This window comes from Microtus pennsylvanicus, chromosome 8 (genome assembly GCF_037038515.1).
Source record: "Microtus pennsylvanicus isolate mMicPen1 chromosome 8, mMicPen1.hap1, whole genome shotgun sequence".
NCBI classification, from domain to species: domain Eukaryota; kingdom Metazoa; phylum Chordata; class Mammalia; order Rodentia; family Cricetidae; genus Microtus; species Microtus pennsylvanicus.
In genome coordinates this window covers 30,772,461-30,799,350 of record NC_134586.1, presented here as the reverse complement: position 1 = coordinate 30,799,350, position 26,890 = coordinate 30,772,461, and the positions used below count along the sequence as shown (strand labels likewise).

General features: G+C 46.1%; 1 protein-coding gene across 1 annotated transcript in view; it reads right to left on the bottom strand.

The window, feature by feature from the left end:
- The window catches only part of Alox5 (arachidonate 5-lipoxygenase), a 46,818-nt gene extending 22,611 nt beyond the window's left edge, over nucleotides 1–24,207 (bottom strand). Inside the window, exons 1-3 of the mRNA XM_075983047.1 lie at nucleotides 23,950–24,207; nucleotides 15,733–15,931; nucleotides 11,462–11,543 (exon numbers count right to left, since the gene is read on the bottom strand). Of these exons, the coding sequence (XP_075839162.1) occupies nucleotides 11,462–11,543; nucleotides 15,733–15,931; nucleotides 23,950–24,099 (431 nt within the window). The 5' untranslated portion in view covers nucleotides 24,100–24,207. The remainder of the gene's footprint in view (nucleotides 1–11,461; nucleotides 11,544–15,732; nucleotides 15,932–23,949) is intronic.
- Between the last annotated feature and the right edge of the window lie 2,683 nt (nucleotides 24,208–26,890).

The window sequence follows — 26,890 nt, the reverse complement described above, 5'->3', positions numbered from 1 at the left end:
CTAGCTTTTATGGTGCCACGAGGTAAGAAAAGTGTCAGTCATCTTAAACAGTTGTGGTTGCCTATAAACCACAATGACCATCATGGCAAGATATCCCTAAAGGGGCAGTAGTGGTACTTACACCTGGCAGACACCAAAAGCTGTCTACTTGGACTCAAAGCCTACCTAATAGAAACGGAATGGAATGGAAACCTAGCCGACTGTGCTTGGTTAGGGAGGTCACAGATCGTATGTAGAGGAAACTTGTACTACTGCCAATTTTCCAAACCAGTATAAATCTTAATGGCATTCTGAATACTTACCTCTACACCCCCAAACAAGTGTAACATTCACCCCTCATCAAAAACCTCTTTTGCATGGAAAGGAAACCATTACAGAAAGTCAAAACTAGCCCAAACAGGAAAACAAATGAGCATGTGGTATCCAGCTCTAGTAGATTTATCTTCCAAACTCCAGCACCTAAGACTCAAGAAGCACCACAGACGAGGGGGCAGAAAGACAGTGTCAGAATACCACAAGGTCTTCTTTGTGATTGTCCCTTCTAGCTACGACAGGGAAGGTACACCCATGAGATCCCAACAACTTAGCTGTCTATAAAGAACCCGCACAATTCCAAAACAATTGACATCCCCACATAGACTGGGGGAAGTCTCACAAGCAACTAACAACTGCTGAGAGAGAGAGAGAGAGAGAGAGAGAGAGAGAGAGAGAGAGAGAGAGACAGTCTTACCCAGAGATGAAACTCTTGCTTTGCTATCCAATACCAAGTGATCAGCCCTAGAACAAACACGTGCAGAGTATACTTAGGGACAAGGACTCAGCAGGTTGTATTTATATGCTGATTTGTTTAGATGCCTGTGTAGCAACACTGGTTAAAGAAGGCTCTGAATTGGGGGATGGGTGGACATTGGAGGGGTAGGAGTTAGGAGAGGAGGGAAATGATGTAATCCTATTTTAACTAAATTCTAAAAAGATTTTTAAAATAGTTATTTTTAATTTAATTATTTAATGCCTATATTCATTTAATTGATAAAATAAAAATTATACATATTTGTAGTGAATTTTAAAAAAAAGACTTTTTGGTTGGTTAGCTGCCTGCTTCTCTTATCTGTTGCATTTTTCTCCTTTAGGCTGTGTTCTCAATTCTTTTAACTTGAGGAGTAGTATTGCTATTATACGTCACATGTAAATGTTTTGTCAGATGCAGAGGGAGGAAAAAGGCAGACTGAGATTATGATAGCTGGTAAAACTGGCATAAATAGAGGATGTCTTCCTGAACAATTTCACCAGCAAGTTCTCTGTTGCGAAGATTGCTCTCTTGCTTGCTTAACCTCGTGCTTATCAGTTCCTCAGAATTAGCCTTCTCAGTGTCATAGACATAAAACATTACTCGGCCTCTGCATGCACAAGATGAGATGCTTACCCAGCACAACTGTGAACTAATGCCCTCAGAAAAGAAAGCCGCCCTTACTCTAAGGGTTTTACAGAGCTGGCCAGCTGAGTAGAACTTTGTTTTGAAGAGTTAGCATTGCAGATCTAGAGAAAAACTATCTTGGGCCACTTTTGACTCCTTAATAGCCAATCTTTGCCTCCCTCTATGTCTGACTTCTCTCCCTTTCAGCCATCAGGGAAATCTCTGGGCTATACTAACAGGTCAGTAGCTCCTTTACCAACCCCACAACTGAGACTCCCACCAGGCAACACGAATACCTCTAAAAGGTTTCCCGCAACTGGATGTAGCTCACACAACTGATGTTCCCATCAATGTGTTTGGAAAACACAAGGCTCTCTCTTGTTCTGTGAGTATGGAAGCCTATGGAATTGCTTCTGTGTGGGAACACAGCATTCACAGCACCCAGGCCAACTCCCAGGCCAGGCTCATTCATATTCACTTCACAATACAGAATCTCATTTTCTGTGAGGTGAGAACTGTTCATTTTGGAGATGGACCTGCCAGTGACTAAAGGAGACATATATATCAGATTGCAGGTTGCTTCTCGGCAGTGTTGTTTGTAATATCTAAACCAAACACAACTGGAGACTGCGCTGAACATTCTCCAGTAGGGGAATTATTGGTTAAGTCTGTAGTGATATGTATAACCCAAGAATATGTAGCTATTTAAAAAGAAGAAAACACACAGTCACCCATTAGACTGATAAAGAGGGAAATGTCTCAGGTGGAGGGTGTTGATGATGCAGGGGAATGGCACCTTACAGCAGCACCAGCTGGGGGTGGAAAGCGACGGAACACTTGCACAGTCACCGAGATCTAGAACACTCAGAAGATGCACACACTTAACGATTCTACAGATCTACTTCTAGGTATATCCCCAGAGTAATCTCCCACGAGAGCATGGGCAGACGTCAGACGTCACTTGGCTCAGTCCGAAAGCACTTGGAGGTGCCCATGAATCTATCAGCAGGTGGCCAAATGAACATGGTACAGTGGTACCCACAAATGATGCAGCCAGAGCTGGGAGTGGAGTGCTTGCTTGCTTAGTATTTGAGAGATCCTGAGTTCAATTTCCAGCTCCACAAAAACAAAACTGTATGATGAGTTTAACTCTATAGAAATTAAAAGGAAAGGATAGCCATGTGTGTCAATGGCTGGTCTGCAGAACATGATGAATGAAACTGCAAGGCACAGAAGCATTGCTTCAGGGATGTGAGAGCCTCCCCCTGCCCCCGACTACAGTATACTGTGTCACATGCCCAGACAGGGCATCAGAGAGGGCCGGGGTCATGGAGCTCTGACCTGGGCCCTTTCTGTCCTCTTTTCCAGATGGGCTACTGAGGAATGCCAGCAGCTTTCTCTACTCTTACTCAGCTTCCATACTGTAATATCAAAAATACTTGAGAAAGGGGAACCTCAGGATTGTGCAGACAGTGCAAAGTTCAGCATTTCCTGACCGGAAATGGGGGTGGTGGTGGGGATGGTGGTGGGAGGGGGTGGGGGCTGAAACAAGCAGCCGAGAGAAAGGAGGAATAAAATGGCAATGAAAGCAGAGGAAGAGACAAAACTCATAAAGCCCTTCTGATCCTCTCCGCAAGGTCCAGCTTGTGATGAAGCTGAATGGCTTCCTGAAGGTCTGACTAGTTGCCATCTCTTGGGTGAATGGACAAGAAGTCTAAACTGGTCTGAACTAAACCACACTAAGATGTTCGTGGCTGACAACCAAGTAAGTTAATCTCGTGCTCTGTCTTAATTCATCCCACAAACTAGAAGTCTGGTAGGACTTTATAAAGGGCTTTGTCACAGGAGGTTGAAGGAGAGAAGAAAGATGAAAAAGTATAGAAGAGCCAAGCCTGAGGGAGGGAAGACAGACTCGTGGGTTTCGTGTGCTATATCAAGTACAGAAGTACCACAATACATCAAACGGTGCTGAGCAGAAAGGCTTACACACACACATTGTATTTTAGCACAACTACCGTAATCAGGTTACTTTCTCACACCAGGCACTAACGGTACAAGAGTTTTAAACTCTTGAATTATGAAATAGGGTGTGTAAACACACATCTCTGTCTCTCTCAACTCCTAAACATTTCTTTAACCACTTCCCAGGTCAGTGAGAGTGCCATCAACCCCTACTCTTAGCAACAGTATCCTCAGTTTTCTTTTCTTTTTGAAACAGGTCGGCCTTGAACTTCTGGGACTAAAGACAATTCTCTCGTGTAACCTCCCATGTGAGCTAGGACAATAGGCACACCACCATGTCCAGTCACCTTTGCTAAAGTGATGATATTGATCCTCCAGTGCCACATGCTTCCCTAAGCAGCACAATACAGACCTCATGGCCGGCTGGACATGTTTCTGGCATTGTGCCTTCATCATGTGATCATCCACATTGGTCTGTTAGGAGTTCACTGATGGACTATTACCTGCAGGTGTGAGGTGAGATAAACCCTTTCCCTCTCAACTTGCTTTTGGTCATGGTGTTTATTACACAAGCAGAAACCCCCACTAAGTTGCTATGAATATTGGTGTACAGGTATTTGGGGTTGGCACATGGCGCAGGTATAACTGCTAACATCCTTGCAGAGCAGGTGACTGGGCGCTACCATTAGCCACAGCCCGAATTCTGGCTGTGTGATTCGTGGAAACACATCTGATCAGAAGTGCTGCTGGGCCACATGGTGATACGATTTATAGCTCTGAGGGAGCACTGACCTGTCCCCCAAAACACCTGCAGCTGTTTGACCCTGCTGGCTAAGGTATGCTGGGGTTTGATTCCGGCTCCCTCCGTGGCAGCACTTGGTTAGGGTCTGGTTTTTATTCTTGCCAGAGTTCTTTATATATTTTGAATTCAAGCCCCTTACTGGATGCAGTTTGCAGACATTGGTTCATTCCACCTTTTTACTGCTTTGATGGAGTTCTATGAAGTCTGGAAAATCAAGATTTGACAAAATCCAGGGCTGGAGAGATGGCTCAGCCGTTAAAGGCTGGGCTCACAACCATAAATATAAAGATTTGACAAAATCCAGCTCGGCAATTGTCCTTGTGCTGTGAGTGCTCTTGGTGTCAAATCTAAGAGACTTTGCTGAGCACGGCTAGAAAGATTTGTTTCTTCTCGCTACATGTTGTGTATATTCTGTTCTTACATTGAAGTCTGTCCTACATTTTTAATTAATTAAAAATTATATATTTTTAGGGCTATAATTCTTACACCATAAAATTTACCCAAAGAAAGCCAATAATTCAAGTCTTTTTTTAAAAGCATATTCACAGATCTAGAAAACCATCACCATATTAAATTTTAGAACTTTTTTATGATTTCTAAAAGGAACCCATGCCGTTAGCCATGACTGCTATCACTGGCCCTTCTTTGTCCCTAGGCAACATCCATAGCGTGGATAAATGTCCTCCGAAGGCTAGTGAGTTAGAGGCTTGAACTTCTGCTAATGGTGTTCCTGGGGAGTTGTGAAACCTTTATAAAAGGTCCTGGACCCTGGGCCTTTTTGTCTGCCTCCAGCTGGTGTGAGGTTGGTAGCCTTGCTCTCTACCCCCCTGACTTTGTCATAATGCACTTCTTCCACACAGGGCAACACTATGCGTCCTCCTGGCTGTGGACCGAAACTTCCAGACTATGATCCAAAATAAGCATTTCCCATTTTAAGTTATTTTACCTCAGATAGTTTTTAATAAGGAAAAGCTAACTATGATGGCCAATGCTGATGATGCACTTGATGGGACTTACACTCGCTCAGGTGGTAAACCTCAGGGCACACTCGTGAGGTAGTTGATAGAGCGTCGGTATTTGGTATGCGAAGACCCACCTTAAATGTAGAAAGAACATTCCAGAGCTGGAGTTCTGGACAACTAAAGAGAAGAAAGAATGCAGAGCACCCAGCTCCAACTCTCACTCTTCCTGCCTGGACTCAGTATGACCAGCTTCTCATGCTCTGCCTCCATGTCTTCCCCCAGACTGTATAAAAATTCAGAACATCTGACAAAAAATCCTAAAGCAAAACTTTCTCCTTCAGTGGCCTCTGTCAAGTGTTTGTCCAGCCAAGAAAGCAGTAGATCATTTGTAAGATTGGTACTGGAAGGGAGGTATCGCCGTGACAAAGCTGACCACCTGGCTCTTTTCCATATGTATTTATTTTCTCCCTGCCCCCTCCCTCATGTGCACACGTGTGTGTGTGTGTGTGTGTGTGTGTGTGTGTGTGTGTGTGTGTGTGTGCTTGCCAGGATGTGTGTGGAGGCCAGAGGACAGCATTTGGGAGTCTGTTCTCTCTGTCTACAGAAAGTGAATGAAGTACTAATAGCTGCTACAATACACATGAGCCTAGAAAACATGTTAAATAAAAGAAGCCACTCACAAAATGTGATTACTTGTATAATTCATTTGGTAAGGAATGCTCAGTTCGGGGTGATCTAAAGCAGCATAGCATTTGTTTAGGCATTAGTTGCTTCTTCCTAGCTGTGACAAAATCTTTGACAAATCCACTTTGTAAGGAACTGTTTATTGTAGGTCCCAATTTGAAGGTGCAGTCCATCTTGAGGGGAGAAAAATGGGGGGGGTTTATTCGCACCTCAGTCAACCCGATCTGAGACCTCCCTCACAAACACACCCAGAGATTTATCTCCTAGGTAACTCTAGATCCTGTCAACTTGACAAGATTAACCATCAAAAGCACCCCTTTGTCAATTTGATACCCAAGCATACCACTTGTAAGCCATAACCTTCCATCCTTGTTCTCCACAGGCTCATGACAATCATATAATGCAAAACAAGTTGAGTCCATCTCTAAAAGTCCTCAAAGGTTCCACAATCATCCAGAAATTCAAAGTCTCCTCTGAGACAAGGAAATCTCTTCCACTGGAGACCTGGATAAGAGCAATCAGCAGTAGCTGTGGTACAGGCTAGATGCTATCTTGCTAGAAATTTTCTCTGTCAAATATATTAGTCCATTATTATTTAACTACACTTCATGCAAGTTCTCAGGCCATGGGCAGAATGAGGCCAGATTCTATGCCAGCATATCACGAAATGGACTCCATCTCAATCAGCAGTAAAGACTTGTTCTTCTCTGAAAACTCATAAATCATGCTTCCACTCTCCATATTTCTCTCAGCACTCTGAAGTCCCACCAGGGTGGTCCACTAAGCTGTGCTTGAAGCATTATAGGGCTTCTCTAGCCCAAAGGTTCAAACTCTTATGTATTCCTCCTTTAGGCTATCTCCAAGGGCTTTTAAAGAACCACACAGTGGGAACAACAAGATGGCTTAGCAGGGAAAGATGCTTACCACCAAGCCTGATGAGCTGAGTTGCATCCCTGGAACCCACATCAAATTATGTAAATATATAACATGTTATCCTTCCATCCATTAATAAACATTAAGTTGTACATATCTTTGGATTACTGGGGTTATTAGTACAACAATCATGCATATAGTTTTTGTGTGGACATACATATTGGGTGTCTTTCTCATCAGTGTGACTTAAACACAACTTCATGGAGGAAGTTCTGTTCTGTTCAGTTTGAGGGATCTTGTCCATCATGGTGGGGAGAGTGGGGTGTAACAGAGCCATTCACATCATGGTGACCATGAAGTGGAGGAAGGGGAATGCCAGGGCCCTCCTTGCCTTTTCCTTTTTCTCCCTTTATTCCATCTAGGACTTTAGGGTTGTAGGATGGAGCAGCTCATGTTGAAGTTAGGCCTTTCCCACTTATTTAATTCTCTCTGGAGCTCACAGGCACACTGTTCTAGATGTGTGCCTCTTTCTTCTGTATAATCCCATATCAGGTCAATTTACAGTAGACATTAACCATCCCAACACATGCATTTTCCAGACAACTAATGCACCAAGCACCTGTCTTTTCATATGGTTATTTCCCATTTCTATATTTTTCTTGGAGAAATGTCCATTAATTCTTGCCCATTTTTAAATTGTTTCCCCCCCATCTTTAAATTGTATTATTTGTGTCTCCCATGCTCTTGGATAGGTAGAATTAACATAGTAAAAATGGCAATCTTACCAAAAGTAATTTACAGATTCAATGCAATGCCCATCAAAATTTCAGCAAAATTCTTCACAGAGCTCAAAAGAATGGTACTCAACTTCATATGGAAAAGCAAAAAACCTAGGATAGCCCAAACAATCCTGTACAATAAAAGAACTTCTGGAGGCATTACAATCCCTGACTTCAAACTCTACTACAGAGCTACAGTACTGAAAATAGCCTGGCATTGGCATAAGAATAGACAGGAGGACAAATGGAACCGAATAGAAGACCCAGATATTAATCCACACATCTTCGAACACCTGATTTATTTTGATAAAGAAGCAAAAAAATATCAAATGGAAAAAAGAAAGCATATTTAACAAGTGGTGCTGGCATAACTGGATATCAACATGTAGAAGAATGAAAATAGACCCATATCTATCACCATGCACAAAACTCAAGTCCAAATGGATCAAAGACCTCAACATAAAGCCAGCCACACTGAACCTTACAGAAGAGAAAATGGGAAGTACACTTGAATGTATTGGCGCAGGAGACCACTTCCTAAATAGAACCCCAACAGCACAGACACTGAGAGAAATAATTAATAAATGGGACCTCCTGAAACTGAAAAGCTTCTGTAAAGCAACGGACACGGTCAACAAGACAAAACGACATCCTACAGAATGGGAAAAGATCTTCACTAACCCCACATCAGACAGAGGTCTGATCTCCAAAATATACAAAGAACTCAAGAAATTGGTCATCTCTCAATGAGTTTTAAGGTTCTTTATAGCCCAGTGGTGGTGGCACACACCTCTAATCCCAACACTTGGGAGGCAGTGGCAGGAGGATCTCTATGAGTTCAAGGCCATACATTATCTACAGAGCTAGCTCCAGGACAGCCAGAGCTACACAGAGAAACCCTGTCTTGAGAGGAAAAAAAGAGTTCTTTATATAGTTTGGATGTAAGTCTTTAGTCAAATTAATGATTTGCCAATATTCTTCCTCATTATGTGGGTTCTCTGTGTGTAGGTGTGTTTGTATGCACACATGTGTCCATTCATCTGGAGGTTAGAGGCTCTTCAGAAGTCATTCACCTGCGTTTGAGAAAGGTGTCTCACTAGATAGGAGCTCACCAAGCAGGCTAGGCTGGCTGGGTAGAGAGCCCCAGGATCTACCTGCCTCTGCACTTTGAGCACCAGGATTACACGTATATGCTACCATGCCTGCTTGGATGTTTTTGTGTGTGCTGGTGCATGTGTGTGATAGGGAGTGGTGAACAGCAGAGGTTGGTGTAGGGTGTCCCGGATCACTCTTTACTGTATTTCTTGAGACTAGGTCTCTTCACTGAGCCTGGACTCTCTGATTTAGCTAGACAGACCAGTGAGCTTGGGTGAGCCACCTTCTCTGCCCCAACAATGCTGGGGTTATAAACATGCATTGCAGCTCTTGGCTTTTACATGGCTGCTAATGACTCGAACTTAGGTCCTCAGGCTTGTGTGGCAAGCATTTTATTCACTAGGCAGTCTCTCCAGCCCCACAGCTTTTCTCGGTGTCGATTCTGGGGGTTAGACTCACCTCCCCATGCTCATAAGGCAAATGCTTTCTTACCAGGGTCTTTCACTTCATTTCCTTCGTGGTGTCCTTTGAAACATAAAAGCTTTAAATTTTGATGGTGGAAAAATCATCTATCTTTCTCTTGATACATATGTATGTATTTCAGCACGATTTATCAAAAAGCCTATTCTTTTATCCATTGATGTGAATTACTGATTCAATCAAAAATTAATTGACCATAAATATAAGGGCTCATTTCTGGACTTCAAATTCTATTTCGTTGATCTTCATGACACAGCTACATTTTCCTGAATACTACAATTGTTAGAAATCTGGATCTTGGGAAACAGATCTTAGTTTTCTTATTTTCAAAATTGATCTGGTGATTTTGGATACCTTACATTTCCATCTGGATTTTAGGAATATCTTGTCAATTTTGTTTAAAACAATACTAGCTGGGATTTTAACAGCGATTGCATTGAATTTCTGTGTCATTTTGGGGAGGAAGTATTGTCATTTTAACAAAACTAATCCTCTGATCCATGGAACATGAGATTTTTTTGTCTCAGGTCTTCTGGAATTAAGTCTTTTCAATAACGTTTTAGAGTTTTGTTGCGTTAGCCTTAGACTGCGTTTGTGAAATTTCTTAGTGTATATTCTACTGAATGTGGCATTATTGTAGGTAGATTTTTTTTCTTCTTTTGTTATAATGCATAGAATTTTTAGATTTAGTATATATCTTGTAATCTTGCTAGTTTATTCGTTCTTTCATAGATAATTACATTTTGATGAATTTATTAGGTATATAAAATATTGTGTCTTCTTCCATGAATGGTGTTGGTGCCAACCTTTTCCTTTTTCTTCTCTAAGTGACCAGATAGAGCCTTCAGTGAACTACTGAATAGAAAAGTGGACATCCCATCATGGTCCTAGCTCTTAGGGAAAGCAGTTTGTCGTGGGAGTTTTCTACAGATGCTCTTTATTATGCGGAACAAGCTCCCTTTAACTCTAATATTTCCAGTGTTTCATCATGAAAGGATGCTGAATCCTCTTACTGAACTTTGTTTTGTTTTTCTTTTCTGTTTTTTGGGGATAGGGTTTCTCAGTGTAGCCCTGGCTGTCCTGGAACTTGCTCTGTAGACCAGGCAACTCCCAGAAATCCGCCTGCCTCTGCCTCTCCAGGACTGGATTAAAGGTGTGTACAACCACTGGCCCTATAAATTTTATCAAATTCCTTTTTGGATGTGTGTGTGTGTATGATTGCAAGTGCTTTTCTTCTTTACTGATAGATATTAGACTAATAAAATTTTGAATGTTCAAAAGCACTGTACACCTAGGGAAAAGTCTCATCTGTTAATACCCATATGAACTTGACTTACTAATATTTTGCTGAAAATTCCTGCAGTTGTGTTCTTGAGAGATGTTTATTTCTTGCTCTCTCTCTCTCTCTCTTTTTTATGATGTCTTTGCCTAGTTTTTGTACAATATTGGTATTATACCATGAAGGAAACAATGCCTTTCACCTATTCTGGTGAAAAAAAAATCTTTGTAAGATTTATAGTAATTCCTTAATGTTTACTAGAACTTACCCATAAAGCTACTTGGACCTGAGTTTTTATTTATAGAAAACCTGAAAGTTATTAGTTCAATTATATTACATGGGATTGGCCTATTCAGATCATCTATTTCCGTGTGTGTGTGTGTGTGTGTGTGTGTGTGTGTGTGTGTGTGTATGTGCAGGCATGCATATGCAATAGCATGTGTGTGGAGGTCAGAGGTCAACTTTTGGAGCTGGTCTCATCGTTCACCTTTTGAGATTCATGCTCTCATGTTCTCCTGTTGTGCTAATATTCCAGGCTGGCTGGTATGAGAGCTTCTCGATGCTTCTTTTGTCTCCATATTCCATCTTTCTGTAGCAGCGCTAGGGTTACAGATGTAGTCACTAGTCCAGCTTTGTATGCGAGCTCCATAGGTCAGGCTTGCATGGCGCTTGCCTTTACCCACTGAGCCAGCTCCCTGCCCTGGATCTTCAAGTCCAGTTGACAGTTTTGCCTTTCTAGGATTTGTCCATTTCATCTTATGTTGGTGTACAGTTGTACTTAGTCATTTAAATTGTTATAAAGTATTAACTCCCTCCCTCATGTTTAATTTGAATAATTTAGACCCTCTTTTTTTCTTGGTCACTTACTCAATGATTTCCAGTGTTGCTGTAGACTACGTATCACTTTTATTACTGAAATATTACAGGAAGACATAAATAGTTAAGGTGGTCCATACAATAACGGACTGTCCAAGTGACTCACACTCTGTGGCCCCATTTCCCCCAAGTGCAATATGACTCAAGCTTTTCCCTTGACCCCCTTCACTTTCTCTGCCTGCAGATGGAGCCGAGATGGTGGTCCATCTGCTGTGGTCACGGACCTGATATAGGCAGGCCCACGCCATGACTCACCGATACTGTTTTTGCCGCGTTTCCAGTTCTTTGCGCCTGTGCTGCTTGAGAATGTGGATTTGGTCGTCTCTGGCCAGCTTTGCTGTGAAGGAAAGACAAGAATGAGAGCAGCTCCAGGAGGAACAGCGGTGTCCACATAGTGCCCAGTGGTCAGGTTTTCCTCCGATGCCTTCCACTCAGCCCTCAACATTCTGCTTATGCAGGAATCCCAGGGCCCCCAGTCCAGACCATATGTCCGTGTGTGTCCGTGTGTGTGTGTGTCCATGTGTGTCCATGTCTGTGTGTCCGTGTGTGTGTGTGTCCATGTGTGTCCGTGTCTGTGTCAGTGTGTCCGTGTGTGTGTGTGTGTGTGTGTGTGTGTGTGTGTTTGAGACAAGGTCTCATGTAACTCAGGCTAGCCCGGAACTTCCTATTTATCCAAGACTGGTCTTAAACTCCTGACCCTTTTACTTCTGCATCTTCAAGCGCTGGGATTATAGGCTTTTTATCACATCAAGCTTTGGTGGGTATTTTTAAAGCACTTCAGAGTAGTTCTATAACACTTATGCTGAGATGGTATGGCAGTGACTTCCGTGCTGCCAGAGAAAGCAGCAGGACTCTTGGCTCTTATGCTCCAGAGTCCATTTGGTTGCTTCATGGTGAAATGCAGGACACATGTCCCAACATGCAGGACACTGTCCTGTCCCTTGGGCTATCTACACAGCAGACAGGCTCCGCTCTAAAACAAACGTGGTTGCCTAGGCTGTGGGTGTAGAAGAGATACAAGCAGACACAGAGTTGGGCTCTGTGGTTTAAAGTCATGCAACCCGGAGTAAGTTGTTTCGACTGCCGCACACATGAAATGGCTACTTTTCAGGATCTTAGGGAGATGCTGGCGTGAGAACACCGCAAAGCATTCTGTACAGTGTTAGTCCACCTTAAATGTCCAATAATGAGAGTATGATTATTATGGGTTGTCCCCATACCAGGTCTGAGGTTTTCCTGCCTATCTGCAAGCCCGGGAAGTCACAGTATTTTGTCACTTGGCCTGACCTGTCATCTCTCATTTCAGGAGCTTTGGCAAGTTGTTAAAGACTCTTAATACAGATGAATTGCAATCAACTGCACACCAATCTAAGGTAAATCCAGCAAACACAGAGAGTCCTAAGTAGGAAAATCTGAAAAGGTTATTATAATATCTACCGTTATATAGTAGTATACTATACACTCCAGTTATGTGAAATATTTCATTGCACTGCACATTTATATTTCTGCAAAACACATTAAAATTAATGGAAAAAATAAATAAAAACACTAAGGATGAAAGCCCTGTTTTTATTTTATTAGGTTTAGCAACCACAAAATTATTGTTTCGAGGTGTTGTGATTGTTTCTCAGACGCCTGCTCTCAGCCCTCAGCTTTCTGTTCTCTTACTGAAGACCCCTTCCCTCCAGTTCTCAGAAAGTCCTGAGAGCTCTTGAGGGCTCTGGTATGTCTGACCTTTAGTGTGAACTAGTCCCAAAGAGGAAGATCTAGACAATGGAGCAGGCTCAACACCTGAGGTTGAGATGAGTCAAAATGGTGACAATATCTGTTGTCACTGGCTATGCTAGGCGTTACTATGAACATTTGATATTCTTTGCCAAATGCCTTAGATAGCCAGACTCGTCCTTGGCTACCTCAGCAGCACCATTTCCTTACCTGCTTTGGTATGAATAGATTTTCATGTACTTAACACATCAAGTTGACCCAAGAGAATGGCTCAGTCTCCTCATCTATGAGACCCCAGCTAACAATTGATGGAACTTCCCAGGCTATGGGATGACAAATCCAGCTGCTTCTAAACTGAGTATAGAAGAACTCAAGATCAGCTCCCCAGGGGCTGGCAGGGACCCTGGAATGGACCATTTCCCCACACATATGCTATGAATCCTGGGACCACAGTGACAGCCCTATTGTTTTTATGATTACCAAGGTGAAGGGTAGTTTTATGATTACACCGGATATAGGCCATTGTGGGAAATGGGGTCACTCATGGAGTGGGTCCTCCTCTTGTTACATTGTTCAAAGCATTGGCTGTTGTGCCATGTGGACAAATTATGGCCACAAATAGTTTGTAATTCTTTAAATTGAGATGTTTCAGTGTCCTTCCCCTTCAAGGACAGATGGTAAAATTACACAATACTGGCTCCGAACACAGGTCTGAAGTCTACCAGCTTCTGTTCTCTCTTTCTCTGAATTCTTGCTCTTAGATGTCAACTACCATGTAAGACATAACAGCCAGCCTGAGACTCCTTAACGAGTGGAGTGTTGTGTAGAGATGGAGGTCAAGGAACCCTGAGTCGTGTGAGAGAAGACCCATCTTTGAGGTGACTCCTCCAGCCCAGGTTAATGACACAGGGGACACAGACGAACCATCCAGTAGAGCCTTTCCAAGGTTCCAGACCTATATGATCATTAGCCAAATTAAATGACTGTTTAAAGCAAAGATGGTTAGTGGCTAATGGAACTTGCCAACCAGATTATTTATGTCCCTGAAGATCCCCTCCATCACATCTTAAAGGTGACAAGAATGGCTTTCTTCAGTGGGCTTCCCATGAGACTCAGCTCTAAGAACAGACTAGAGTTCCAGGAGGTCCTGGGAGAGTGTGTGTATGTTGAGGGTGGACTGGGTGTTTGCTCCCCACTCTGCTCTTCGATGCCTCCCAGGATGTCCACTTCTCTTCCGAGGTTATAGCCCCTCATGGGGGCTGTCTTTAGAACACTTCCCTTCTGCCTTGCTTCTACGTTCTTCCCCTCTCTCCGCTCATCAGGGTTAGCCATGGTGCTGTCCCTACACACAGAAGTGGCTCCTGTAGAGGAGACAAGGCTTCCTAAAGTCCTCTCTCAGTGCTTTCTTGAATCATTCTCATCTGCTTGCACCATCTTGCACATTGCTATGAAAAGTTGCAGAATCTGTAGGTGAAAGACTTCACTGAGAGCTTGGGTGGGGCAGACAGAAGATTCTAACACCTTCCAAACACTGTGTTAAGAAAAGCATCCTGTCTGCAGCCTTCCTTGTAGACACAGGATGACTTGAATGGTGAGCGAGACATTCAAGTCATCCTGTGTCTACAACAAGGAAGGCTGCAGACAGGATGCTTTTCTGAATGCAGTGTTTGGAAGGCATTAGAATCTTCTGAATTTGGTTGAAGTTCCACACCAAGGACAATGGGATGTGACCCTGATGGTCAAAGGACACCAGATAAAAAAGAACTTTTTTTTTCTTTTTGTCTCAGTTTTTTATCAAAAGGGGTGGTGGTTTAATTATCAACCTCATCTTGTCTCCATTTCCCAACTGTGAAGAATGAAGCTCAGCAGGGGTCTGTGTCCCTGAGAAGTGCTCATTGCTGCCTTGGGAAGCAGCAGCCAACCCCCTCAATGCAGTGGCGGTTGGCAGGCATGGGCTTATCCTTCCAGCTGGAGACTGAAAGCAAACCTCCAGGGCCATGGCTGGAAGGCATAAGTTTGCCAAAGCTTGAGTTTGACCCGTGTGTATAAACAGCTAGTATGTAAGGGTGTCAGTCGGGGCAGGCATTGTTGACCTGTGACATCTGCTTCCTTTGTGACCCTCTGAATCAGCCAGCCGGGGGCCCCTGGAAAGGGATGGCCTCTTACAGAGTGCCAAACTGGGCCCTGCATATCTGGGATCTTGGGAAGCTAAAATAGCAGAACTGAAAGTTCAAGGCCAGTCTGAGTGGCGTAGTAAGACAGAGGCTTTGCTTCAAAGCAAGCAGATAGAAACCAGGCGATGGTGAACTCCGGCTTGCCTCTGGCCCTTGGAACTGGCATTCCCGTTGGCAGTCTTAGCCTAACCCTCTTGTCTCCAGGCCTTCAGGAGGTGTCCCATGGCTCTGAACATCCACCCTGCAATCTTAACAGCAGTCAGCAAGAGATTTGGATTATGAGGCCATGCCCTGACCTGCAGAGCTCCCCATTGGCAGGACTACTCTCACAGTGTCCGTTAAGAGGCCCTCATTCCCTAGTGGCAAAGGAAGAAGGCATCAGCTCCACATTTTCCCAGGACAGCGTGCAGAGGGAGGCCACAGCTGCTGTGTATCCTTGGGCTATGAACTCCACTCTAGAGCTTGTTAGTGCCCAGGAAGATGACACCTCCTCTAAGGGACAGGATTCGGAGGTGTGCTCCACCCAAGAAGGCATTCTCACACCCAGAAATACGGCTCTCTGAGAAGGGGGGACTTTCTGGTTTCCAGGAAGCCTAGGAGCGGCACTCAGGGGTCGGAACATCTTACCACGTCCATCCCTCAGGACAATCTCGCCCTCGCCTGTGATCCAGCGGTAGCAGGGGAACTCGATGTAGTCCCCGTGGGGTGTCTTCAGTGTGATGTACTTCAGGTACCAGTCATCATGCAGCCAGTATTTGCGCTTCTCAATTTTGACTAGCTGGATCTCACCCAGTTCCTCATCCACAGTGATGTCGTAGGAGTCCACCTGGGCGGGACGACAGGAGCATCAACGGCTGCCCCCGGGCCTGAGTGCTGAAACCACTGAGAACATTCCCCCCTAAATGTGCGGCTCTCTCGTACCAAATATTATCAGAGTTAAACTATATAAACATGATGCTAGCCTTTGCCTTCTCATGAAGGTCTTCCTCGGAAGGAAAGCAGAAATCTGTACCATTAGATGTGTTTAGCTAGCTTGAATGTCCATAGCCACTCTGCCAGCCCTCCATACCCCAGCCCTCTTTCTTTATCTCGTGCCTCTCATACGTTTTAGCGCATGAACGATGGACTCTCGCTGCTTTTGTGAGTCTTCATTTAATCTTAAGTAACACATGATATATATTGCTGCATTAAGCAAATTTGTGTCCTTTTCTCCTATTATTTTTGGCTTATGCCATTTTAATTCTCAGACTTGCCTAAGCTGAAGTGGTTTTGCTTTGTGCACAGTTAACTTTCATAGCTGACAGTAATCACGTGTTTATAGAGTACAGCATGACACTTCAATACAAGTCTAGAAGAAACGTTGACAAACCAGGGTAATTAACATTTCTGTTACCTCAAACACTTACTCATCTGAGAAACACTAAAAATCTTCTTTTCTCCCAGCACTAGGGAGGCAGGGAGGCAAGTGGGTCTCTGTGAGTTCGAGGCCAGCCTGATCTACAGACTGAGCTCTGGGTCAGCCAGGGCTGGGATTAAAGGTGTGCACCATCACTGTCTGGTTTAGCCAAGATTCTTAAGGAATCTCTTCATTGAGGTACTTCACCCCCTGCAAGAAGCTGACTTTACACAGACCGGATCTAGTGACCCTGGGGATGTCTTCAGCCTATGTGTAACTCAAGTTGTAGGAGGCAAAGGTGCTCAAGCCCCGGACAATTCCTGCAAAGCCAGACTTGGTGAGGGTCCTCTTTAATTGCCCCTATGTTCTGAAGGATGCAGGCTGGCCCTCCCATGGAACAATCCTTTATAACGTACAAGGGCCCGCAGACAATAATTCCAGCTCCCATAGCATTCTAGAGCTAGGGAAACTATGACATATTTCAGAGAGAAGACACTCAGGCCCAGTAAGTTCCACGTCAGTTATTAATTCACAGAGCTGGAATTCCATTTCATGTCTTCCTGTTTCAGCCACTTCATCTCTCTCTAGGTCTCAGGGCACCTGAAGTGAATAGAGTAGACCTCATGGATTCAGATCTTCCTGGGACAGATGACATTCACAGCCTCAGATGCTGGGAACAATTAGCATTTCCATGCATCCACGGCACTTGTAGTAAGTGGAGACCACCCTGCTCCTACCCCAGACTGTGGACAGTGCTTCTACCTGGGCCTTAGTGACTGAGCTGTTGGATGCCCAGGGTTTGTCTGCCTCCTGTCTCCAGGGCATGGGTGGGCATGGCATCAGTATCCATGGCCTCTGGGTGGCTGGTATCTTTGTAGATTAATGGCAGACAAGGGGAAAGTGTTCCAATGACTGCCAGGTTTGGAAGCCTGGACTTTCAAGGCAAATGTCCTGATTTTCCCTTGGCAGAAGAACACAGAGTTCTACATGTGCTAACCAGAGTCCATTGACCCCTGTTTCTGTCCCTATTCCTCCCAGTACCAGGAATACTGGAAGACTTCCTACAAGGAGTGAGAAGTTAGGTGTTTTCACAAACCTCTCAGCTTTGGGTATACTGGGCAGTTTTTATATGGTGGCCATGGCCAAGCCCAGATGTTCAAGTCCCCTCACCCAGGAACAGTTTCTGAGCATGAAAGAGCCAGGTTTCTTTACTGGGATGACACATCTCAGGCCCTTTCAGAGTAGCCTGCCTAGCACCAGAGTGTCTCTTCTGTGGGACAGAGGCACGTCCTGTCTGGATGTCCCCAAGAAAGATCACTTTTGCTCTACAGACAGCAAGGGTCACTACCATGACCACACTGAGAATAATGACCCAGGACAAGAAGAACATCAGACAGGGACACTGTCTACATTACAAGGTGTGATGAAGTCAGAAAGCCTCATGAGGCTTCTAAGGGACTAGGGAAGAGATGTGGCTTCCACAGATGGTAGAGGAAGGGAAATCTCTACACTGAGATCTTCAGTGGATCAGAACTGAGGGGTTGACTCACATTTCCTGGGGACTTGGGGTACATTTAGAGGAACAAAATGAGGATAGGCTGGTTTGGGATTGGACACAATCGAAGTGTATCCTCATGCTAAGTTCTACCCTTGTATGTGTGTGCAGGGCCCACAACCTTCCTATGGACCAATATGGAGACTACAAATCCATTTGAGGAGCTGGGGGAGGCCAGTGATAGAGAACAAGGTCAGTGGGCTAGGTGACCTGGTGCTTGGGGCTTGGGTTCACATTGTAGGAGCAAACTGACTGGCCATTTGACTTCGTCAAGTTTCTTTATTTCCTTCTCTTTCCCCTTCTCCCCTCCTCTTTAATCTTCTTTCCCCTCTTTAATCTTCTCCTTCCCCTCTTCTTCATTTTCATATTTCTCCTCTTCCTCCTTCTCTGCTCCCTCCTTGTCTTCATTTTCCACCCCATTCTTCCTTTCTCCCTGCTTTGCTTCCTTCTCCCTCTCTTTCCTCCTCTCCCTCTTCATCCCCATTCTTTACCTCCTCTTCCCCCTTTCTGCCTACCCTCCTCTTCCTGGTCTCCTTGGTCTACTCTTCTTCTTCTTCTTAGACATCCTCCTCCTCCCCCCCTTTTTGTGGAGGGCAGTAGATAACCTTGGATGTCATTCCTCAGGCATTGCCACCTCCACCCCAAGTCAGTGTTCCTTATTGGCCTAGAATTGACAAAGTAGGCTAGGGTGGCTAGCCAGAAAATCCCAGAGATCCAACTGTCTCCTTATACCCAGAGCTAGGATGACAATGTGGCCTCAGGTCTGGCTTTAAAAAAAAAACATGGGGTCTATGCATCAAATTCAGGTCCTTTTTCTTTCAAGGTGAACACTTTATGGTTCAAATATCTCCCCAGCTGTTTTTCTTCCTCTTTCAAGAAGAGATAGCAACTAGCTTGTAAGATCATCGAGAAATCAGAATGGCGAGATGCTTAAGTAGCTTTTTCCAAGGGCACAGTACACTGCCTGTATATGTCGGAACTATGTGGCCTGTGTTCTCAGACTCCAGAAGAGCTCATAAGGCAAGGCGCTCTGCAGTATCTGCCAGCAGCTGGAGCCAAACTTTGCAATTCACCCACAGCTCCATGTGCCTGTGGAGTGAGAGGAAGAAACTGGGCTCAAAACAGAGGGGAGTGGGGAACTCCTGTAAGGATGAGGGACAATGGGAAGGACTGGTAGTGCATGCAGAGGAGAGGGAAGTGGTCAGGACTAAAGGGCGGCCACCAAGAAAGTCTGGACCCAGCCCCAGGACAGCTGCTTCAGGGGAAGTGGCTTTCCTGCGGCATGGAGAGGCTGGAGAGGAGTCTTGGGGTGAGAAGGGATGACATCAGGAATGTTGGGGTGAGCGAAGAGAGGGCATCCGCTCTAAAGCAATAAGAAAGATCTGAGGGGAAAGCTATGCATTTGGAGGCCACCTAGACAGCTGCACGTGCTGCCCCATGAGAAAGATACTCCGTGGGGGAGGGGAAGCTGACCCTTCAGCGCGCCCACAGGATAGTCACAGACAATGGAACCTTATAGGTCCCCAACTCCACCTGGCTAAGGGCTCAGAATTGCCCTGGATGAGATCACTGGTCAGTCTTGTAGAGGCTTAATCTGCTCTCTGATAAGATCTCCCCTAGGAGATGGAGGTCAGGCCTGAAGTCCTCTGCTCAGCCTAGAGATTTTGCTGCCTGGCTTCAGGTCTGGCCGTGACAGGAGATAAACAGGGGTTGAGGGCTCAGCTAGAGTCCAGGAAGTCTTAGAGATAAACTATGTTATTTGTGAGTCTATAACTACAGAGTGTGGCTACCATAAGGTCACGAAAAGCAGAGAAAGGCCTCCCGCCCGGAAGATCCAGGATAGCATGTGCTGTCCTATAAAAGAAAGTCCCAGGAGGGTAAGGGGAGTCACCAAATGTGCTGATCTCCTCCATTCTTTCTTAGGGTTGAGTGTTCTGGGATCTCACTGTGTTTGTTGTCTATGTCTTTGACACCCTGAGTTCTTTATGGCGGACACTGTGAACCATGCTCAGCACAGGTGCTCAGGGATACTGTGTGCGAGAATGTGGATGATCACTCCATTTTACAGGGGCAGCTGAGGCTTGAGAGGCCAAGCGGGGATGGTGTGGGTGAATGACTGACCACCTCAGAGCGGCAGAGAGTGAAGACGAGTGGTCAGGGGATTTCAGATATGGGGAGCTGGCAGAACAATGCTCCCAATTCAGGGAACACGCTGAGGAGGAAGGCTAGGACAGAGCTCCCACAGACAGAACTGCATTGGCCAAAAAAATGGAGAGAAACACAAGAAACATGGAGTTCACTGGCTAAGTCAGGAGGGGCCAGGAGGCTGATTTCACTTGCTGTTTTTTTTTTTTTTTTAAACTCTGTTTATATTTGGTTTTAAAGTTTCCAAATAGAGTCACACATCAATGATAAGGATATGTTTTGGGAAATGCATTGTGGGGCAATTCTGTTATGGTATATATTTACACAAACAAAGATATACATTATAGTACAAGCCCAGGCTACATGGCATAGTCTATTGCTCCTAAGTGATATAGCTACAGAATTTTATTATACTGAATACAGTACAATAATCTGTAATATAATCACAAGTGTTTATCTGCTTAAACATAGTGAATATACCAGGCAACAGGACATTTCAGCTGTTATAATCTTACAATGACATCATTGTATATGTGACCTGTTTTTGACATAAACATCATTACGCAGTACATGACTATCTTAACAAAACGTTAAGCTTCTGTTTGTGCTTTCTATTAGCATTTTATAAACAATTGTTCATTCATTTATTATTCCATCCCTGCCAGAGCACAACTTTGCATATTATTCCTCGGGCACTGCCCGCCCTTATTTATGCGTAACCCTTCTGAGGATGGCAGGGAGAGAAGATGGATCTCTCCTGAAGTGAAGACATGACCCAGCTGGGCTGTCTATCATGGATGGGTTCCAACGAGAGATAGCTGGGAGGAGGAAGAGGTTGTGGAACAGAGAAAGAGGGAGGTTGGAGGGCAAGAGAGAGACTAGGGGACAGGGAAGGGGAGGCAAAAAGGAAGAGATGCGAAGACCAAAAGTTGCAGAGAATGAGAGATGGGGCAGTAGATAAGAGGACGTGGAGACAGAAGTGGGGACATGAGGCTGAACTGTGGGGGCTGAGAGGGTACAGAAGAGGGCAGCAAAAAGAAAGGAGAGTTAGAGAGTGAGTGGGGGGGGGGTAAAGGAAGGAGGAAGAGGAGGACGAAGGGCAGAATGTCAGGGAGATGGGCAGCAAGGATGACTGAAGGTTAATGAAGAAAGAAATGCTTGCTCTCCAGTGGTGTTCTTCCTCACAAAGAGGTACTATGAATTTACTCTCCATAAATCTAAGACTATTTGTTACGTATATTTAAGAAGCATATTTTCTGTAAGACGAATTTACATGTGCGGAATATATTCAAGAACCACACACTCGTCAGCCCATCTGCCTTAGCTTTTTCCAAGTTTACACTGAGCAGGTAAAGCAGTCCACTAAGAGCTGTTAAAGCTGTTCCATCGAGGACCAGCTTAAGGGACAAGACCATTACTCAACAGACAACAGGAAATGTCCAACATTCAGGCGACCCCATCTGCAAAGGACTCAGTTCCTGACCTAAATCCCTATGCAGGACTCTTCTGGGAACAATGGGGGCTGGGCAGCAGTACAGATTATTAAAATGAATGAGTACTGTCCATTATTCAAGCGCACACTAGGAAGGGGTGCTGGAAGTGCTCCTTGGACCTTTATGGTGACCATTTTCCATGTTATGCATGGTGACACTGTGACATGGTTCTAAGTTAAGTGGGATAGCCTTATCTTCTCAGCAAATGTTTCCCTTAAAGTTTCTTTTCTACCTTTACCCAAAAGGGACAGACATCTGGACTTCAAAGATACACGGCCACAGAATGAGGAAGTAGCTCTGGGTACGCAAGAGAAAGTATGTAGCAACTCTGCATTAGCAGGAACTTTCTCAAAAGTGGCTTTCTTTCTTTCTTATTTCCTTCTTTCTTTTGCTAAGGCTCCTTTTGCATTCAGCTCTAAGGCAGCGGTTTCCTCTCTTGGATGGAAATATGGATGCAAATCTCTCCTGAAATTTGCCTATGAGGTTCCTGCTGAGGTGTTGGATTGCAATGTCACTAGAATGACTTTTCAGATTGGGAAACAGAGCAGAAAGAGATAAGTAATGGACAGAACACAGCGCTCACACTTCCAGTCATCTACGATGGCCACACTGCTCTCCTCCTGGGGGAAATGACACGCCATGTGCCCTGTGTTACATACACACCCTGAGCACGCTGATAGCTTGGGCTTCAATAGATTTGTGATGGCCCCTGCAGTCCACTTATAAAGAGGAAGTAACCTGTCCTCTCCCTTTTTCCCTAGATACTCCGAGAACCCGCAAAGTAGTGGAAATAAACAAAAGCAATCTGGAGGTTACGTAGGGTGTCAGCCACAGTCCGGAGCCAGCTCCCCGACTGTAGAAACCAAGCATGAGGTTCCATATCCTGCTTTGCTTGAAGGGAGTCCAATCCTGGCTAATAGCTTGCAATTCGTGGCTATGTACCAGGTCCCAGGATAGGAATCAAGCCTACTTAGAAGTTGGAATCCTGAAAAGGGGCTTCTTTAGTTTAGGCTGAACAGGGCTGACATGAACTTTAACCAAGAATTCAGTGGAAACATGTGAAATTGTCACTTGTGTTTATCACAAACAGTTCTCACCAATTTCATGTGAGTTGACTCAACAGGAAACTAAATGATAAGAAGGTAGCCTGGTGACATCTAAACTGTTTTGGTATATTTGAGGATCTGGGGGTGGTAGAAGGAAAAATAAAAAAGACATCCCCCGAGTGCCTGCAGTGTGCTTGTTTGAGCTACTTACTGGTCAAGTTTTATGTGCACTTAGTGGGGCACTAAACACCCACCTGTCTGTGCTCGGAGAAAACCCTGAGCTAGGATGTACACACCTATAGTGTCCAAGATAAATGGCCTCCCCCAGAGCCTGGGTGGGGCTACAGATGCAAAACCTCTGGCTGCCTTGACTCCTGAGTTTCCAGACTCCAGTGTCTGTATTAGGAAAGAAAGGATATCTTTCTTCCTTTTTTTTTCTTTCCTCCAGAGAGAGATTAGTACTCAGGTAGGAAGTGTCTTCTTCCATGCAGCTAGTTGACAGGTTTACCAAAGGCTGCTCTGCCTGAGTTTTCTTCCTTGAAATTCTGCCAGGGCGGGGTCAGGGAATGTAGGATGCCTAGGGGTGGAGACAACCCATAGATCCATTCCCAGCCACCAAATGGAATTGGGCTTCCCTATGATTCATGGACAAGATTGGACCTAACCCATTTTCAGCGTGGTAAACTGAAGTCCACAGGAGGGATAAAACAGCGATCAAGCCCAAGTGGAACTCAGGGTTCTGGATCTCTGACTTATGTTGGAAACCCTGGAGCGTTGTCTAACGGGAGGGGGGTGGCTTTTTGTGCTTTTCAGTGGAACAGGACTCGAGGCACAGGGAACTCAGAACTCCTCTCGCAAATTCTGGGCTCCCATTTGTGAAATTTTATGCCTTGTCCCACGGAAGAAGCCAGCTCCATGCAGACTCCCTCCCCCCCACCTCCACCCCCGGGCAGGCCATTGTTCCTTAAGAGGTTCCCGCCACCAGGAAGTCGAGGGGGCCTCATTATCAAAGTTCCACTTGTCCTGACAAGCACGAACTCTGGCGCTGCATCAGGGTTCAGATGCTCTCACAGTTGGGACTCGGGCAATCGGATTATAATAGTCCTCAGACGGCTGCCCGCCCTGCCCTGCCGCCGGCTCTTTGCAGCTAGCACCCCCGCCCGTCCCTTCTCCCCAGCCCAGTTCTTGGTCCCGAGCGCACATCCTCACCGCGCCTCGCTCGAAGTCATTGTAGAAGGCCTTGTCCAGCAGGTGCTTCTCGCTGCAGCCCGCAGAGCCAATGAGACTGAGGTAGATGTAGTCGTCGGTGCCCGCGAACCACTGGCTGCCGGTGGCCACAGTGACCGTGTAGGAGGGCATGATGCTGGGCAGTTAGTGCTGCTGGCGTGGGTGCAGGAGCCCGCGAAGCTCAGCGTGGCAGCCAGAGCACCAGTTTCTTGACCCTGTCACCCGCGGCAGCTCCCTGCCACAGTGGTCAGCAGCCGCCCAGCCCAGCATTTGGGTCAGACCCCGCCCAGAACCCGGCCCTGCCCTCTGGCTCAGGCTCCGCCCCTGACCCTGGCCAGCCCTGGCACCCCACCTTTCACTTTATCCTCCTCTCCTACAGCGCTAGTGGGGCAATAATCTCGTCTCCTATGGGGGTGGGGAGGAGAGGGAGCTCTTTCCTGTGTCCCAGCTCCCCCACCTCTTCTACCCAGCAGGTGTTCCGGCAAACTAGCTTTCATCCCTCATTTGTTAATGCATGCGTTAGTTAGTCAATCCCTTATCACTTTCATCCTTGCGGTTTCCTGCCTGCCTCAGTGTCCCTCGTTGCCAGCCCAGGGCTGAGGTGTAGTGCTTCCTACAGTCTATGTCCCCATTCAGTTTCCAGAGGGGCAAGGCTGCACACAGACCATGCGATAGTTAACTTAGGGGTGAGGAGAGGCCACCTGTAACTGCTACCAGGGGTGGATCTGTACCTCAGAAACTGAGCATTAGCTCCTTTACAGGATGCGCAGGGCTTCTCTCTTTGGCCAGGTACTGGTGGGGGCCAAGCTGGGAGAAATCGTTAGTAGTACTGGGAAAAAGTTCTAGAAAGTAGTGGCCAGGGTGGGAGACTGCTGATCTGCGCCTGTGGGACTGACTGGCGCTTGGATGGCATGCTTGCAGAGGGTGAGCTCACGGAGGGCAAGGAGTTAGTCTTGTCTTGTCCAGAGATGCCTCAGGGAGCTGATTGAGGCTGGGAGTCCCGGGAGAAGAGTGGATGCCCCTTTGGCAATAGTCAAGCTTTCCCTTTTGGGTCAAGGCAAAAAAGAAACTTTAAGGACAGTAATCACTGAAAAGGTGGGGAAGGCTATCCCACTGTGCTTAGAAAATGCAGCAGGCTATCACATGGTGCTTGCAAAAGTGCAACATGTGACCATGAACATCAAGGAAAACATAACGACAAAGACAGCCTGGTCACTTCTAGAAGATGGGTTGTCAACACCCCCCCTCAACTTACACTTGAATAATGGGCAGCATTAATTTGTTTTTAATAAATTGCATTGCTACTCCTTGGCTGTTCCTTTCAGTTCTGCCCTTCCTGCCTTTCAATTGAATGGATGCCCCCCCCCCAGATAATGAGACAATGTATAATTACATCTACATAATCCTTCAGCAACACCCTAATCAGCCTTTGATAGAATGACTAGGTGCTGTAATTGGTCGTACCACAGTTTAAGGGAGCTCCTTTCCAAAGGTATTTATCTTCCCATTTCCACAAAACATTGGCATATTTCCTTCCCTTCTGGATTTCTCCTGTCTTCCTTCTCTACCTCTAGACCTCATGCAAAGTCTTCCCAGATGTGTCTTCTTCCCTGGGTCTGTTTGCCTCTGTTTCTCATTGACTGAGATCCCCACAGCCTTTTATTAGGCTTACCTTTCCTTACTTATTGACACACGGCCCTTTCGTCCCAGCAGGATCTGCTGTCCTCCTTTCTCTCACTGTATTGGGAGGCACCCGGTGGCTGGCACTGTATTAGGAGGTACCCGGTGGCTGACACTGTATTAGGAGGCACCCGGTGGCTGGCACTGTATTGGGAGGTACCCGGTGGCTGGAAATGTATTGGGAGGCACCCGGTGGCTGGCACTGTATTAGGAGGCACCCGGTGGCTGGCACTGTATTAGGAGGTACCCGGTGGCTGGAAATGTATTGGGAGGCACCCGGTGGCTGGCACTGTATTAGGAGGCACCCGGTGGCTGGCACTGTATTAGGAGGCACCCGGTGGCTGGCACTGTATTGGGAGGTACCTGGTGGCTGGCACTGTATTGGGAGGCACCCGGTGGCTGGCACTGTATTAGGAGGTACCTGGTGGCTGGCATTGTATTAGGAGGTACCCGGTGGCTGGCACTGTATTAGGAGGTACCCGGTGGCTGGCACTGTATTAGGAGGTACCCGGTGGCTGGCACTGTATTAGGAGGTACCTGGTGGCTGGCACTGTATTAGGAGGTACCCGGTGGCTGGCACTGTATTAGGAGGTACCCGGTGGCTGGCACTGTATTAGGAGGTACCCGGTGGCTGACATTGTATTGGGAGGTACCCGGTGGCTGGCACTGTATTGGGAGGTACCCGGTGGCTGGCACTGTATTAGGAGGCACCCGGTGGCTGGCACTGTATTGGGAGGTACCCGGTGGCTGGCACTGTATTGGGAGGTACCCGGTGGCTGGCACTGTATTAGGAGGCACCCGGTGGCTGGCACTGTATTAGGAGGCACCCGGTGGCTGGCACTGTATTAGGAGGCACCCGGTGGCTGGCACTGTATTAGGAGGCACCCGGTGGCTGGCACTGTATTAGGAGGTACCCGGTGGCTGGCACTGTATTGGGAGGCACCCGGCACCCGGTGGCTGGCACTGTATTAGGAGGTACCCGGTGGCTGGCACTGTATTAGGAGGCACCCGGTGGCTGGCACTGTATTAGGAGGTACCCGGTGGCCGACACTGTATTAGGAGGCACCCGGTGGCTGGCACTGTATTGGGAGGCACCCGGCACCCGGTGGCTGGCACTGTATTAGGAGGTACCCGGTGGCTGGCACTGTATTAGGAGGCACCCGGTGGCTGGCACTGTATTAGGAGGCACCCGGTGGCTGGCACTGTATTAGGAGGTACCCGGTGGCTGGCACTGTATTAGGAG